Source organism: Lontra canadensis, unplaced genomic scaffold (genome assembly GCF_010015895.1).
Source record: "Lontra canadensis isolate GAN:19392208 unplaced genomic scaffold, GSC_riverotter_1.0 scaffold19, whole genome shotgun sequence".
Taxonomy (NCBI): domain Eukaryota; kingdom Metazoa; phylum Chordata; class Mammalia; order Carnivora; family Mustelidae; genus Lontra; species Lontra canadensis.
In genome coordinates, this window is record NW_022631013.1 from 12,099,701 (window position 1) to 12,114,831 (window position 15,131).

Consider the following 15,131-nt stretch of genomic DNA (forward strand, 5'->3'; position numbering starts at 1 on the left):
TCTATTTTAATCTGAGTGTTGGTACACTCGTGTGTTATCCTTTTAAGTGTATGCTTGGTTTACATGTTCTTCTGACTGTATGACACATTTCATCATAAAACAATAGAAAAGAGTACAATAGGTGCTCAGACTGTAAGCTTGAAAAAAACAACCATATTGTCTCATACTATTGTGTTTAACAGCTATAAAATATTTTACCTGGGTTGACATACATTATTTTAACTTAAATAAAATTGGGGGGAAATGCACCAAGTAATCAAAAAGCTTTAGTGTGTCAACAGAATATAACTCAGAAACAGGTTTATTTTGTCTCATCTGGAACAGAGAATGGTGTTTTCCTTGTTTTATTTTGTTTTTAACGTTTTGTTTGTCAGAGAGAGAAAATGCACACAGAGGAAGAGGGAGAAGCAGGCTCCCTGATGAGCAAGAAGCCAAATTCCAGACTTGATCCCAGGAAGCTGGATGGTGACCTGAGCTGAAGGCAAATGCTTACCCAACTGAGCCACCCAGTCATCCCAAGAATGGTGGTTTTAAGATCCTTCAGTATTAGTTTCCCAGGGCCGCCATAACAAAACACCACACACCAGGTGACTTAAACAACAAAAATTAATTTTCTTACAGCTCTGGAGAGTAAAAATCCAAGATCAAGGTGTCAGCATGATGGGTTTCTGGTGAGAGCTCTCTTTCTGGTTTGCAGATGAACACCTTTTCACTGTGTCCTTGCATGCCAGAGTGAGTGAGCTCTCTGGTGTCTCTTCTAATAAGGACACCAATCCTATTGGATTGGGGGTCCTACCCTTATGATTTCATTCAACCTTAATTACTTCCTTAGAGACTCCATCTGCAAATATAGCCACACTGGGAATTAGGGCTTCAACATATGAATTTTGAAGAGACACAAACTTTCAGTCCTTAACACCTTCCTAACTCAAGAGTTTCAATGTTTCTTAGATTATCGACATCCTGGACATGCAAACACCTGTCTCACTCCAAGGATACACAATTCTCTGAAGAAGGAATGTTATGAGCTCAGGCCACAACTGAAGAGGAAGAAGTTCAGAAGAAATACACTGCTCTAAGGAAAGCCAGGGGACAAGTACTATGACAGAGAGGACTGAGCACTGTAGTAAAACCTCAGTCAGTCTTTCATACCACAGGCTCTACAGTTTTATAAGAAACCTAATTAAGCTCCCAACTGCCTTAAAGATAAAGAAATAGGTATGAAGTGAAAAAGAGGTAGCTCATTTCTAGAGTCTCCATATTTCCTTATAGTTTGGAACTATAAAATGTATTTTTCTGTAATCAGAATTGCAGGCTAGCCCACACAAAGCCTTAAACCATAAAGTAGATGAATTCATATATAATAGTATGGATTCATTTTAGATAAATCACCTTAGCCTCTTTCAATTTCTTCACCTATCAACCACAAGCTAAATGAACTCTGATGCTCTAGTGTGGGAGTCTAAACAATGTGTCATGTTTTTCATGTGTGAGTGTAGGAGTACATATGTGTTGATGTGTTTATAAAATGCCCGTAGAAAAAAAATGCTTTCTGACATTACAAAAAAAAAAATCTCATAAATCTACCAATGGAAGAAAATTTAAGAAATACATTGTCATCAACTAACCTTCTTCTGTTGCGTGCAGGTGTGTTGCATCGTTCCCCTGAGAAGTGATGTTGGCTTGATCGAACTGAAGGGGGCTGCCTATTTGATGTCATCTCCCATGGTCGCATTGGTGGTGAGGGAGCTGGTGATGCTGATGTATAATCAAAGACTGAATGAGAGAGGCGCTGTCTCTTGGGACTCGGACTATCTTCACTCTGCCAATGCAACAAAATCAACTTAATGAAACCTTTTAAGTATTTTGCATTACTGTATGTGCATAGGTGTTTAAATATATTTACCTCAGAGAGTAACGGAGAGGGAAAATATGTTGTCAACCCAAATTAAGTATCTTTAAAGAACAAAGATTCTAGGTAAGGGAAGGGAGATACAAAGTAACTATCAAATGAAAAGTAAAATTTGTTTCTTAAAAATCATCATAAAACTCATCAACATATAAGATATACAATAAGGTGATAAGCAACTGTATGGAACTTGACCTTTTTTTTTTTTTTTTAAACATTTATTTATTCATTCTAGAGAGAGCATTGGTACTGGGGTGTAGGCGGCAGTGAAGAGGGAGAGAGAGAACCTCAGGCAGACTCCCCACCAGTGTGAGCCCAACACCAGCTTGATTCCACAACCTGAGCCAAAATCAAGAGTCAGAAGCTTAACCAAATGAGCAACCCAGGCACTCCCTGACCATTTCTTTAAAACCCCAACGCAACTGAGCAATTCCACTATGCTCCCCATCAGTTAAGCTACTCTTTTAAGGGTCAATTCTCATCTAAGACATCAATGAGGAGGGGGTATAATTCAAGTAGGCCCTTGATTTGATTCTAAATAACACTCTTCTGCTTTTTTATTCCTATTGTTAAGGCCATTAATTTTCTTTAACAAGGGTTATAGAGATAAAACAACATTTACATAAAACAAAGAAACCAGGGGTGCCTGGGTGGCTCAGTTGGTTAAGCCTCTGCCTTTGGCTCAGGTCATGATCTCAGGGTCCTGGGATGGAACCCCACACTGGACTCCCTGCTCAGTGGAGAGCCTGCTTCTCCCTCTCTCTCTCTGCCTGCCTCTCTGCCCACTTGTGATCTGTCAAATAAATGAATAAAATCTTTAAAAAAAAAGAAAGAAACCGTCAACTAATCTAGAACATCAGTTTTTGTTTTTTTTTTTTTAAAGATCTTATTTATTTATCTGAGAGAGAAATGAGCAGGAGAGAAAGGAAAAGAGAATCTGAAGTAGCGTCTGAACTGATCCAGAGCACGACATGGGGCTGGATCTTGTGACTACAAGGCATGATCTGAACTGAAACCGAGCTGGAAGCTTAACCCACTGAACCACCCAGTCGTCCCTTTATCTAAATCATCAGTTCTTAACTAGAACATTACAACATTTGGGGAAGACATGGAGTTCCAGATAAACAGTGGTAGATAATTCAAAACCTGTACTTGTTTCATGTTGAGTTTTCAAGGGTCACAGCATTGTTTATTAGCTATAAAACTGGTATGGATCTTAGTTGAATTACAACTCTCTAGGATTCCCCACACAAGTCAATTTTCCAATCCAGTCTCATAAAAACTGTCAAAACTACAAATTAACCAAATGTCTGGTGAGGGCTATGTGTTTCCTAAGAGAACCTCTCTTATCTCAAATCTACTCCTTCAAGTTCTAATTTGGTTGCAAAATAATTGGCACCTGTTGCCAGCACAAAAAAATCAAAACATTAGCAAAAGAGTATATAGGGCTAATACTACAACATTAAATTTTTAAGAGATAAGCATATAAAACAAAACTGGTTAAACTGATAGGAATAAAGCAAACTGTTAAATGGTTACTTCTGATCTTTCCAAGTTATTTTGCAGAGGTATTCCAAAAATGTCATCTTCCCTCTGTATTTAAGATTTTATTTCAAATTTGTCATTTTAATTAAAACAAAAAAAAATAGTTTTCAGAACTACAAAGATATACCTTATTTTCTCCATAGATTTAATGGTGCTATTAAAAATATGCTTGTTTTTAGGGGCACCTGGGTGGCTGAGTCAGTTAAGTGGCTGCCTGCCGCTCAGGTCATGATCCCAGGATCCTGGAATCGAGCCCCGGATTCCCTGCTCATCGGAAAACCTGGTTCTCCCTCTCCCTGCTGCTCTGCCTACTTATGCTCTATCAAATAAATAAATTAAAAAATAAATTTTTTTAAATATGCTTGTTTTTGGGCACCTGGGTGGCTCAGTGGGTTAAGCCTCTGCCTTAGGCTCAGGTCATGATCCCAGGGTCCTGGGATTGAGTCCCTCATTGGGCTCTCTGCTCAGCATGGAGCCTGCTTCCCCCTCTGTCTCTGCCTGCCTCTCTGCCTACTTGTGATCTCTCTCTGTGTGTCAAATAAATAAATAAAATCTTTTAAAAAATAAAAAAAAATTTAATGCTTTTTGCCCTTTGATTTTAGGGAAAAAAAATCAGTTATGCTCTAATAATCCTAAAACTTAAAAAATAAGCAATGAAACACAGGTATTTTGATTTTAAAAAGCCGACTGATCAAGACCTGGCAAACTCCTACATACACACAAGCACTAGAAATAAGTGATCTCCAGTTGGTAAAACAAATCTGATTTTTTAAACTACCAAATGCTAGCAACCAATCTGATCATTAGCCTTCATATATATCCTCTACTCCAAAGCTTAAATCAAGCTAAGATATGGAACTCTGGATTTTAAAAATTAACTGCCCCAAAAGGAGGGAAGTGGTACAGACCCACAAAAATGACCTGAAGAAGCACTTGGGCCATCAATCTTTACATATTTTCAGTGATGTTAATTAACCTCTTCTTATTTTACAACAAATGCATTGTTTTTAAGGAGATAAGCAAAGGTGACTAGGAAAGTTTCCCATCTCTTCTTTTTGTGCTGTGATAGGTTCACATTAGGGAGTAAGGAGAGACAAAGAGTGGGAAATGAGCTATTCCTTAGTACTAGGGTAGTAAGTCTTCCTTTTTTACTCAAAGTAACAAAACCAAAATGGGTATTTAAAGACAGGGGGGGGAAAAAAAAGACAGGGAAATAATAGTAAGTTTACTATATACAACATGATTTCAACACATTCCTCCTCAATTTTAGTACTCTATGGAACTCCAAAAATATCCTGTTTCCAGAAAAGAGGGAATAACCTACAAAGAAAACAAGAATTACATTAGTATGGGACTTCACTCAGCAAAAAAAAGATGCTAAAAATGCTTGAGGAAAGGGATGCCTGGGGTGGCTCAGTTGGTTAAGCATCTTCCTTCGACTCAGGTCATGATCCCAGAGTCCTGGGATGCAGCTCCGCATTGGGCTGCCTGCTTGGCAGGAAACCTGCTTCTCCATCATCCACCTCCACTGCTTGTGTTCCTACTCATGCCGTCTGTCTCTACCTCTCTGTCAATTAAATAGATAAAGTCTTTAAGAAATGAAAAATATATTGTATTTATTTATTTGAGAGAGAGCACGAGAACAGGGTGAGGGGCAGAGGGAGCAGCACACACCTCACCAAAAAGACCAAACAGGGAGCCTTGGGGGGGGGGGGGGCCTTCCTTCTGGGACTCCAGAAACATGACCTGAACAGGAAGCAGCAGCTTAATTCAGGCGCCCCAAGAACTTAAGCACATGGCTTTTCTGTTGCAGGAAGTATAAAAGGTAATCAGAGTCTAGAAAAAACAAAGATGAGAACAAATCTGTATCATTCTGTCATCTAGTGCATTCTTTGAGTAGAACAGGTATAAAATGTAATTAGGTCTCCTCCACAGGCCAACATGCTACTAGGTTCTGCAATGACCATAGAGTTATTCCTAACACTATGAAGAATGTTTACTGGTTTTCAATTTTATAATCAACCTAGACAAGGCATGCAAGATCACCATTGTAGTTATGGGAGGGGGGGGGGTAGTAAGTATTCTAAACTTTAGTAAATAAAGACTTCTGTTTTGACAAAATCATGGACCAAATATGAAAATCATAACAAAATAACATCCAGAAATAATGGCTTAAATACAACAAAAGTAGGTTTTAAAGATTTTATTTATTTATTTGAGAGAGAGAGACACACAGCAAGAGAGGGAACACAAGCAGGGAGACTAGCAGACGGAAAGCAGACTTCCCGCAGAGCAGGAAGCCCAATGCGGGGCTAGATCCCAGCACGATGGGATCATGACCTGAGCCAAAGTCAGATGCTTAATGACTGAGCCACCCAGGCGCCCCCCCCAAAATAGGTTTTAAATGCAATGATGAACTCAGAAAAAAAGGAAAAATTACCAAGGACCAAAAACAAAGAGGAAAACTGAAAGCCAGGATTGTTTTGTTTTGTTTTATCTTGGGGCAGGACACAGAAGATACGTCCTTATCACTCACTCAGAGCCTTACATAGGGCCAAAATTTCCAAATACTATATTTGCAATAAAAGGGAAGACTAGATAGGCCCATGGCTGACTCAGTCGGTAGAACATGGGACTCTTGATCTCAAGGTTGTGAGTTTGAGCTCCATGATAAACATGGCGTCTACTTAAAATTAAAAATAAATAAAAAGGGAAGACTAGAAAAAGCTCACTGGTATGGAGAATAAGAAAACATATCTACTCTGTTTGGACTGGGAGCTGGAGAAGAGATTTCTCCCCTGAGAATTCAAACCACAGATTAGCTGTTCACACCAAGTTTAGTGTTCAATTTTTTCGTTACCCATATTGCCTATGAACTTCTAAGCGGTGGCTCAGTGAGTTGGGCCTCTGCCTTCGACTCGGGTAGTGATCTCAGGGTCCTGGGATGGAGCCCCACATCAGGCTCTCTGCTCAGCGGGGAGCCTGCTTCCCCACCCCCCGCCTGCCTCTCTGCCTACTTGTGATCTCTCTCTCTCTCTGTCAAATAAATAAATAAAATGTTAAAAAAAAAAAAAAAAGAATAGAGAAACTGGTTCAGAATTATACTACCATAAGGATTCCTGACAGAGGTAAATGCACAGCAGAATCTGGAGCGCTACTTCCTTTAACCCGGCCAGTGGTTTTTACACTTCTGCATATGTCAGAACCACCAGGTTCTTGGGCCCACAAATCTTCATTTCTAAATGGATCTTGGGTGATGCTTGCTACACCTGGCCTGGGACTATGCTTTGAGAACCACAAAGACAAGTTAAGGGACTCTCTTGGGAAAAGTCCCTAAGGATAAACCCTCCATAAGAAAAATTTGCTTTCTCAGGATGCCTGGTGGCTCAGTCAGTTAAGTGTCTGGTTCTTTTTTTTCCCCCCTCCCGTAAGAGAGGGAGAGAAAGAAGGAAGTGAACAAAGGGAAAAGAAAGAATCTTAAGCAAGCCGGATGCTTTAACCAAATGAGTTGCCCAGGCACCCCCAATGTCTGACTCTTGATTTCAGCTCTGGTCATGATCTCAGAGTCTTGAGATCAAGTCACACATTGGGCTCTACACTGGGCAAGTAGCCTGCTTAAGATTCTCTCCCTCTCCCTCTGTCCCTCCCGCCAACTCATTTTTTCTCTCAAAAGAAAAAAATTTTAAAAAATAATAAACACCCAGACCTTCTCCACTTGCCTTAACTATCTCAGGCAAACAATAATATTCTCATTTCACAATTAAGAAACAAATGTTAAATTTAAATGACCCAGAGAGAGAAAACACTGAATTCCATTCATTTTACATAATAGATGTTAAAGTACCTAGAAAACTAAAACACTCCATATAAAGCAAGTTGGTAATAAAGAATAACCATCAAGACAAGCTTGGTTTTTTTGTTTGTTTGTTTTGCAAAGGAAGGATATAAGCAGGGGGAAAGCAGGAAATTAACAGTTTCATATTTGAATCACACAATATGACTTATAAAATGATCTCTATACATTCTCTCATTTAGTTCTCCACAACCTGAAGTTTTTGTTTAAACTATATCTACATTGATGTGTTTCTATTAGTTAAGACTAACTGAAGACAGCTGAATGATTACACTGCCCTTGAATGACACAATGCATAGTCCTGTTTCACATCTTACATTGGACTTCAATTTTCTAACGCACAACTCTGATATTCCTCAGTTCAAAAGATTACAGAATAAAATCTAAACTCATGACCAGACTAAAAGCACATTTTCCTGGGATGTTACTTTACACATAGAGAGGGGGGAAAAAGGGGCGCCTGGGTGGCTCAGTGGGTTAAAGCCTCTGCCTTCAGCTCAGGTCATGATCCCAGAGTCCTGGGATTAAGCCCCACATCGGGCTCTCAGCTCAACATGGAGGTTGCTTCCCTTCCTCTCTCTGCCTGCCTCTCTATTTGTAATCTCTGTCAAACAAATAAAATCTTTTTAAAAAGCGGGGGGAGGGGAAAGGCTTCCAATATTGTGTTTTCAAAAGCATGCATTAAAAAACAAAACAAAACAGAAGTTTGCTTTTTTATATGATCCCAGTTTGTGGTATTTTTTCCTTTCTTTTCTTTTTTTTTTTTTTAAAGATTTTATTTATTTATTTGACACAAAGAGAGAAATCACTAAGCAGAGAAAGCCTGATGCGGGGCTTGATCCCAGGACCCTGAGACCATGACCCAAACTGAAGGCAAAGACTTAACCTTTTAAGCCACCCAGGGGCCCCCCAGTTTTTCTATTTTCATGGAAGGCCAAAAAATAGTTTTTTATGTGCACTGAGTGCTTAGAAAGGTACTCTAGTGGTATAGCATTGCAGTCTCATCATGAACAGAATCTAACATTGTGTGAAAATACAATGTTACTATCATTGGCCATAACTGGCATTCCATCTTCTAGGCCTCCCTAAGGGAGTTTAGGGAGGCCTACATGGCTAAAGTTTAAATGACATATGAATATCCTATTAATTAAGGAGACTCCATGCCCAGTGTGGAGCCCAGTGCGGGCCCTGAACTCACAACCCTGAGATCAAGACCTGAACTGAGATCAAGAGTTGGGATACTTAACTGACTGAAGGATCCAGGCATCCCTTTCTTAATTTTTAATTACACAAAATACTACTGGTTCACAAAAACTTATTTACCTTGATGTTGTAATTTGTTTCTAAATGGTATATTAATTTCATGAAAGCACTAGATTTTATGCATCATAAATCTGTAACTATAATAATTTTAAGCTGTAAAGACAAATCAATGGTTAAAATAAAAAACCTGAAGCAGGGGTGCCTGGGTGGCTCAGTGGATTAAAGCCTCTGCCTTAGGCTCTGGTCATGATCCCAGGGTCCCGGGATCGAGCCCCGAATCGGGCTCTCTGCTCAGCAGGGAGCCTGCTTCCTCCTCTCTCTGCCTGCTTGTGATCTCCATCTCTCTAGTAAATAAATAAAATCTTAAAAACAAACAAGCAAACAAAAACCTGAAGCATAAACATGAAAACGGAGAAGATATTAAGAACCTGAAATCAAGAGATCCCTCTGAGATACCCTGAGATACCTCTGAGATGGAGCTGTTGTGCAGACAGCTGAAGCTCAGAGACCAGAAATTTTAGTTTTTGGTATACAGATAGATGGTAGGTTAATGAAGTTACAGGCATGGACAGAATTTCTCCAAATAATTTATACAGAGAAAGGGAAGCCCAATATTCAACTCTTAATACTTTACGCTGAGCAGCTAATGAGAGGAAAGTGGAACGTCATGAGAAAAGCTAGTAGAATGGAGTTTCACAAGGACTCAACTGAGAGGTCCCATAAGACGGGGACTGAAAAACATCCACCATGTTTAAAAACAAACAGCCCACTGACATGGAGCTATTTCTTTATAGTAAGATTTAGTATCTATTATGGCATATTGTCCCTTACAACAATTTTCAATAAAGTTTTCCCCGTCTTTTCTTTGAAAATCTGTCTTATGAATTTAGGATAACTCTGTATGGTTTCTAAAATCATAAAATTCTGCTATTTTGGCTGAAATTTTTATTAAGTCTCTAACTTTGCTGGAGCAATTTTTTTTACAACAGTCTTCTCTTTCAGAAACCTATTTCTGTGTATAAATTATGAAAATTCCAATCGCCTACTTAACTTTCATAAATTTACAAAATGAAGTATCACACAGCTATCATTAGGACACACACACATACACACACACCCCGAAATCAAGAGTTGTGCTTGACATGAAATCAAAATTCTCCACAATGTACCTGTTTTATGAAAGCACCCTATCTTCGATCACAATCAATGAATTGGTAGATAGCACATTAGATACTAATTTCAAAACTATAAGGGATAGATAGCAGAAACAAGAGGGAATTTTTCTGGGAGACAAATTTGTTCTAATATCTTGATTGTGGCAGTAGTTCCACATCTGTATGCGTTTGTCAAAAGTCACTAACCTGTACTCTACGAGGGTGAATTTTACTAAATGTTAATTATACTTTAAATTTCTAGAACAATTATAGGAGGTATTTTGATTCTAATGTTAAATATAGACTTATTTTAATAGAGATGCAAATGTGCTTATATCTATACCTCTTCTGTGCGAAAATCCAGAATAATAAATATACAAAGCCATCACTTTTACAGAAATTAAAGTATCAACTGAGGGGCACCTGGGTGGCTCAGTCAGTTGAGCATCTGCCTTGGCTCTGGTCATGATCCCAGGATCTGGGATCGAGCCCCCTCACTGGGCTCCTTGTTCAGTGGGGAGTCTGCTTCTCCCTCCCCCTCTTCGGCCCCTGCCCCGCATTGGTGTTCCCTCGCTCTCAAATGAAATCTTTAAAAAAAAAAAAAAAAATCAAATGGTATCAACCAAGAAACACATATAAGAATATTCATGGCAACAATGCTTGTAATAATAGTAAAAAACTGTGAACTACTAGATATGTCAATCACAAAGAGCATGCAAATCTTGATAACATTAACGTCAGCATATCCATATTAAATGAAATACTGAAAGGAAAATGAGTCAACTACATGGCAGCATGCACCAACAATGCTGAATCTCAAAATGACAAAAATACAATGTATGATACTATTTATATTAAGGCGCCCCCAAAATTCAGTTTTACCCAAGGCACAGGTAGGGACAGCAAGAAGACGTAATACGGAAGGTCATCTGAATACTTCTAAAGTATTGGTAATGGTTGACTTAGGATAGATGGTGTTTTTTAAATTATACATGTGTCTGTTGGGCACCTGGGTGGCTCAGTGGGTTAAGCCTCTGCCTTTGGCTCAAATCATGATCTCAGGGTCCTGGGATAGAGTCCCGCATCGGGCTCTCTGCTTGGCATGGAGCCTGCTTCCTCCTCTCTCTCTGCCTGCCTCTCTGCCTATTTGAAATCTCTCTCTCTCTCTGTCAAATAAATCAATCAATCTATAAATTATACATGTGTCTGCTTTATACTTTAACTTTCATATATGAAATATTTTGTAATTTTGAAAATTAAAAAAGCATGCAAATTTCGAAAGATTTTGAGTAATATAAAATTTAAAAGTAATATAAAACAAGCAAAGTACAAAGATCTTTAATAAACAAGAACAAAAATAACTATATTTGAGCTATAACAAATATAGCTCAAAAACAGATGAGATTTTTGTTCAAAGATGACTGTTGGTTGGAAACAGGGATCCAGGAGAGTATCAAACACCTTCCTTCTCCTCAATGACCATCCCACTTACTGGATGCATACTTAATTCCCATGCTTGGGGGGAAGGGATCAAATTTTTTTTTTTTTCACTCCTATACAAGATTGCAGGGAAAATAATACCTCTGAGGAGAGACTGGTTTCAGCTAAAATAAGGGAATAAAGAGGATGCTTTAAGGGAAAAAAAAATGCAAGAGGTAGATGAATCTGTTTAAAATGAAGTTTTCCGAGGGGAAGGAAAAGCAGAAAAGGCTGGGAGGGAAAGAACTTGGGGGAGAGCCAAGAAATGAAAACCTAACACATAAAAAGAATAACTCCCAGGATAAGAAATGTATACATTTCTCCCTTTCATGTGGCAACTAAGTTTTCTAAGAATGAGAGAAGTAGAACAAGAAATCATACCTGATTGTACTATCAGAATTAGCTGAAGGTATGTGACAGTATCTCAAAGGGGATGTGAGAAGGATTTACTTTGCTTCATGTGCAACAGTATGGTAGGTGAGGAAGTGGGCAGAGAAAAATCTCCAGTCTTCCCTGGGAGCCAAGTACACTGAGGGCCTTGTTTTAAAGTTAGAAAAAAGTTAAGATTTAAGTTTAACTAGGGCTATAAATAAAAATTTGACAATAATACCTTTCACCTTTCTGCAACACTCAAATGAAACTGGCTCTTTTTGTTTTCAAAACATATGTTTAAATCTATTGCATATGCCAACAACTCCTTGAGTTTAAAGTTAATATTGAGTTAATGTCTCAGACTCAAAGAAGTATGGAAAACAAAGAAAACATCAAATAACTGTTTACTGGTGGCAGCAGTGAAAGCAGTAAGTCAATTATCTTCCTTAGCTTCACTGGTTTAATACTAAATATCAAGCTATTACAGACCAATCCTGTACCAAAAATGGTAGTCAATATTCCATTTAATTCAATACAGATAACTACATCTCTTAACATATACTGTTTACAGAAATATCTATTATCTAAAGGTGGTATGTTATAGTAGACAAGAAATAGCAAAAGGTGAATTTGAGTCTCTGCCACTAACTAGCTCTGTAACTGGGCATCTCAGAGAGCTTTTCTGAGCCCATTTCTTCATCTAGAAAACAATCTATGACTGGGTTATTAGGAGGATTAAAAACAAAGAAGACAATACATGCAAAGGGGAAGACCTGGCACAAATTGCAACAAGGAATATCACATTCAAGAACCGTGGATCACCTACAAAGCTATTCTCAGAAATTTCACATCTCCAATTTAACGTATCACAAACAAGCATTTCTTTCAGAACTAGTCCTAAGCCCCAACCTACCACTCCCACATAAACAGAAAATGAGCCGGTTCTATCAAAAAGTCCAAGCTTTGGTTAGGGGCTCTCACTACTTCAGATTTGTATACACATATACAAATCTATGCCTTGGTCCACAACCCTAATATCCAGAAGCAACTGTTTAACTACTTTCCTTTTGGTAATACTAATACTGACTTCCATTACTAAAACATGCTTCTCTAGGAACAATGGGCTGGAAATTGAGTTGCCAGTAATTTATGTGAGCACATCCTAGCAATCTTGTGAATAAACTAATGATAGTCCCTGCCTTAATTTATTTTCATTTCATATATAGTAACAAAAATTTTAATCACATTTTACCTACAGGTATCAAAAGTGATAGAAGACAAGCTACCATGTTCTCTTTTTGAAATATACATCACTATCAAACTCTGGGCACTAAGCAAGTAAACAGTGATGGCTTTAAAAAATATCTTGCATGCTTCCATTTTTCCATTCCCACACAACTTCATGTATGTGTAATATCTTCTACTTTCCTATGGAACTTGGGCTATTAAGACAAGTGATTAAGACCAAAGATCAAAAAACAAGAGTATTAAGTTGTCAAATAATAAACAGCAGCTCAAGAGAAGACAAACATTCTTCAGAAAAGCTGGCTGAAAAGTTATGTTGAAGAAGTCCTCTAAGAAGAATACTTATTCCCATATACAACAGAAAAGAAGATATTGAGAAATCTGTTTTAAGCCTTCCTAGAGACAACCTAAAATGTATCTGTGACTTTCAGCCCTACGTATGGAAAGGGTAAATATATAAGAACCTGGAAGAAAGCTTTGAAGTGAGCATCCTCTTGAACGGTAGTATTCTGATCACTTGGGAGGAGAGGGAACAGGCTCTGAAGTCTCACCCTTTCACAAATCACCTTGTTAGGATGGCCAGGTAGAGGTGCTGAATTGGCCCCGGGAGATATCTGGGAAAAAGAGGGAGAAGAAAAGGATAGTTCATGGCTAGCTGCACCAATGTGGAGAATCATGTCTATGAAGGACAATCTGGATTTTCTAGGTATTTGTGTTAGCAGAGACTGGAAAGAAATTAAAAATTAATCTTAAACATGAAAACAAATATAAGGATGGCAAAGGTTGCCTCTGGCAACAGATCTCTCTTACAGAAACTTTTTTAAAAGACAAAACAGCACTGCTCAAAAATGCAAAGTCCTTCCTATGTTTCCCATAATAATATCTATTAATATCTTTTCTGTTGGTATTAATTCTAAAGTTCTAAAGGACAGATGAGACTTCATGTTAAGAAAACCTGAGGTAGGGGCACCTGGGTGGCTCAGTGGGTTAAAGCCTCTGCCTTCGGCTCAGGTCATGATCCCAGGGTCCTGGGATCGAGCCCCAAATCGGGCTCCCTGCTCAGCGGGGAGCCTGGTTCCCTTCCTCTCTAAATGCCTGCCTCTCTGCCTAGTTGTGGTCTCTGTCAAATGAATAAATAAAATCTTTAAAAAAAAAAAAAAGAAAAGAAAAGAAAACCTGAGGTAAAATCATGTATTAAGTACAGAAAGATTACTGTCCATTTTCACTAAGATTAATAATTTTTCATTCTGTTTTTTAATTAACCTTCTGTATGATCTTGCAAAGAAGACAAGAGATTTCAGAACATTTGTAGCAAACCTTCTAAAAGGACCATACGTATAAAAAAGAAGAGTTTGTGGACATCTCAGCTCTATTCAACACAAACCTAGTGACCTTAAGAATAAAGAATAAGATCATAAGACCCAAAGCAAATGACTGCATGTTTTATATGCTTGACTTGACTACAGGTCAATTCCCTTAAACTTGTGTGTAATATAAACTTAAATCTGCAGCATTTTTAATCATGGACATCAGGAGCATCACCTGTACCACTGTGCTGTGGACTGAACTACCCTTGGGAATTAAGGTTTGTGAACTTGCTTACCGCTACATTGAAGACCATGTGCTTTAAACCATGTGTTTGGTTTTCAGTTTCACTGTCTCATTCATTCCCTTACATATAAATGTCTATTCTGTGACAAGCACTGAATTAAGAAGATAGGCATGGTTTCCCACCTTCAAGAAGTGTATGCTATGAAAAGAAACAAAAGCAAATCACTGTACAATATACAATTTCTACAATATTCAATTTCTATGATAATGCTAGGCACTGGATGCTACAGAGAGGTAACTGGCAAAAGACAGTAGTGTAGTCAAGAAACTGCAAAATGTTCAGTTTGGCTATCCAGTACAGAAGTAACCAGAGAGGAAGGCAGAGACAGATCATGAAGTGGCATGCTAATTATATTAATAATACTTCTCTAATAACCTTCCTTAGCCCCTTTATAAATTGTTTCTGGTTTGCCATGAGCCTGGTAAATAGATAACCAGGCCTGCTGGTTAATATATTAAGCTATATTCATTAAGAGGTAAGACTATTATTTTCAAACACCTTCCTAGGAGTAAAAACAAATCACCTGAGAGCCGTTAACTTTAGAATTCATTACTACTGCTACATAAAGCATCTTCAACATGAGCTAAAGCTTATCTCTGCACTACAAGTATGAAAGTGCTAATATTCTTTACCACGATGAAGTATGAAGTGCAGAATCAAGGAATATTTACCGACTGCCTCCTCCAAGTCAAGAGTCAT

General features: G+C 38.2%; 1 protein-coding gene across 12 annotated transcripts in view; it reads right to left on the minus strand.

Annotated features, from left to right (window-relative positions):
* Nucleotides 1–15,131, minus strand: part of RNF38 (ring finger protein 38) — a 123,847-nt gene that overhangs the window by 25,449 nt on the left and 83,267 nt on the right. For 4 of the 12 annotated variants that reach the window (XM_032860587.1, XM_032860592.1, XM_032860598.1 and 1 more), the window contains 2 exons: nucleotides 13,285–13,434; nucleotides 1,629–1,822 (listed from right to left, as the gene is read on the minus strand). In XM_032860587.1, the coding sequence (XP_032716478.1) occupies nucleotides 1,629–1,735 (107 nt within the window). In that variant the 5' untranslated portion in view covers nucleotides 1,736–1,822; nucleotides 13,285–13,434. Of the gene's footprint in view, nucleotides 1–1,628; nucleotides 1,823–13,284; nucleotides 13,435–14,423; nucleotides 14,491–15,131 lie in introns of those variants that run through there. The other 8 variants (XM_032860589.1, XM_032860595.1, XM_032860597.1 and 5 more) reach the window with 3 other exon arrangements.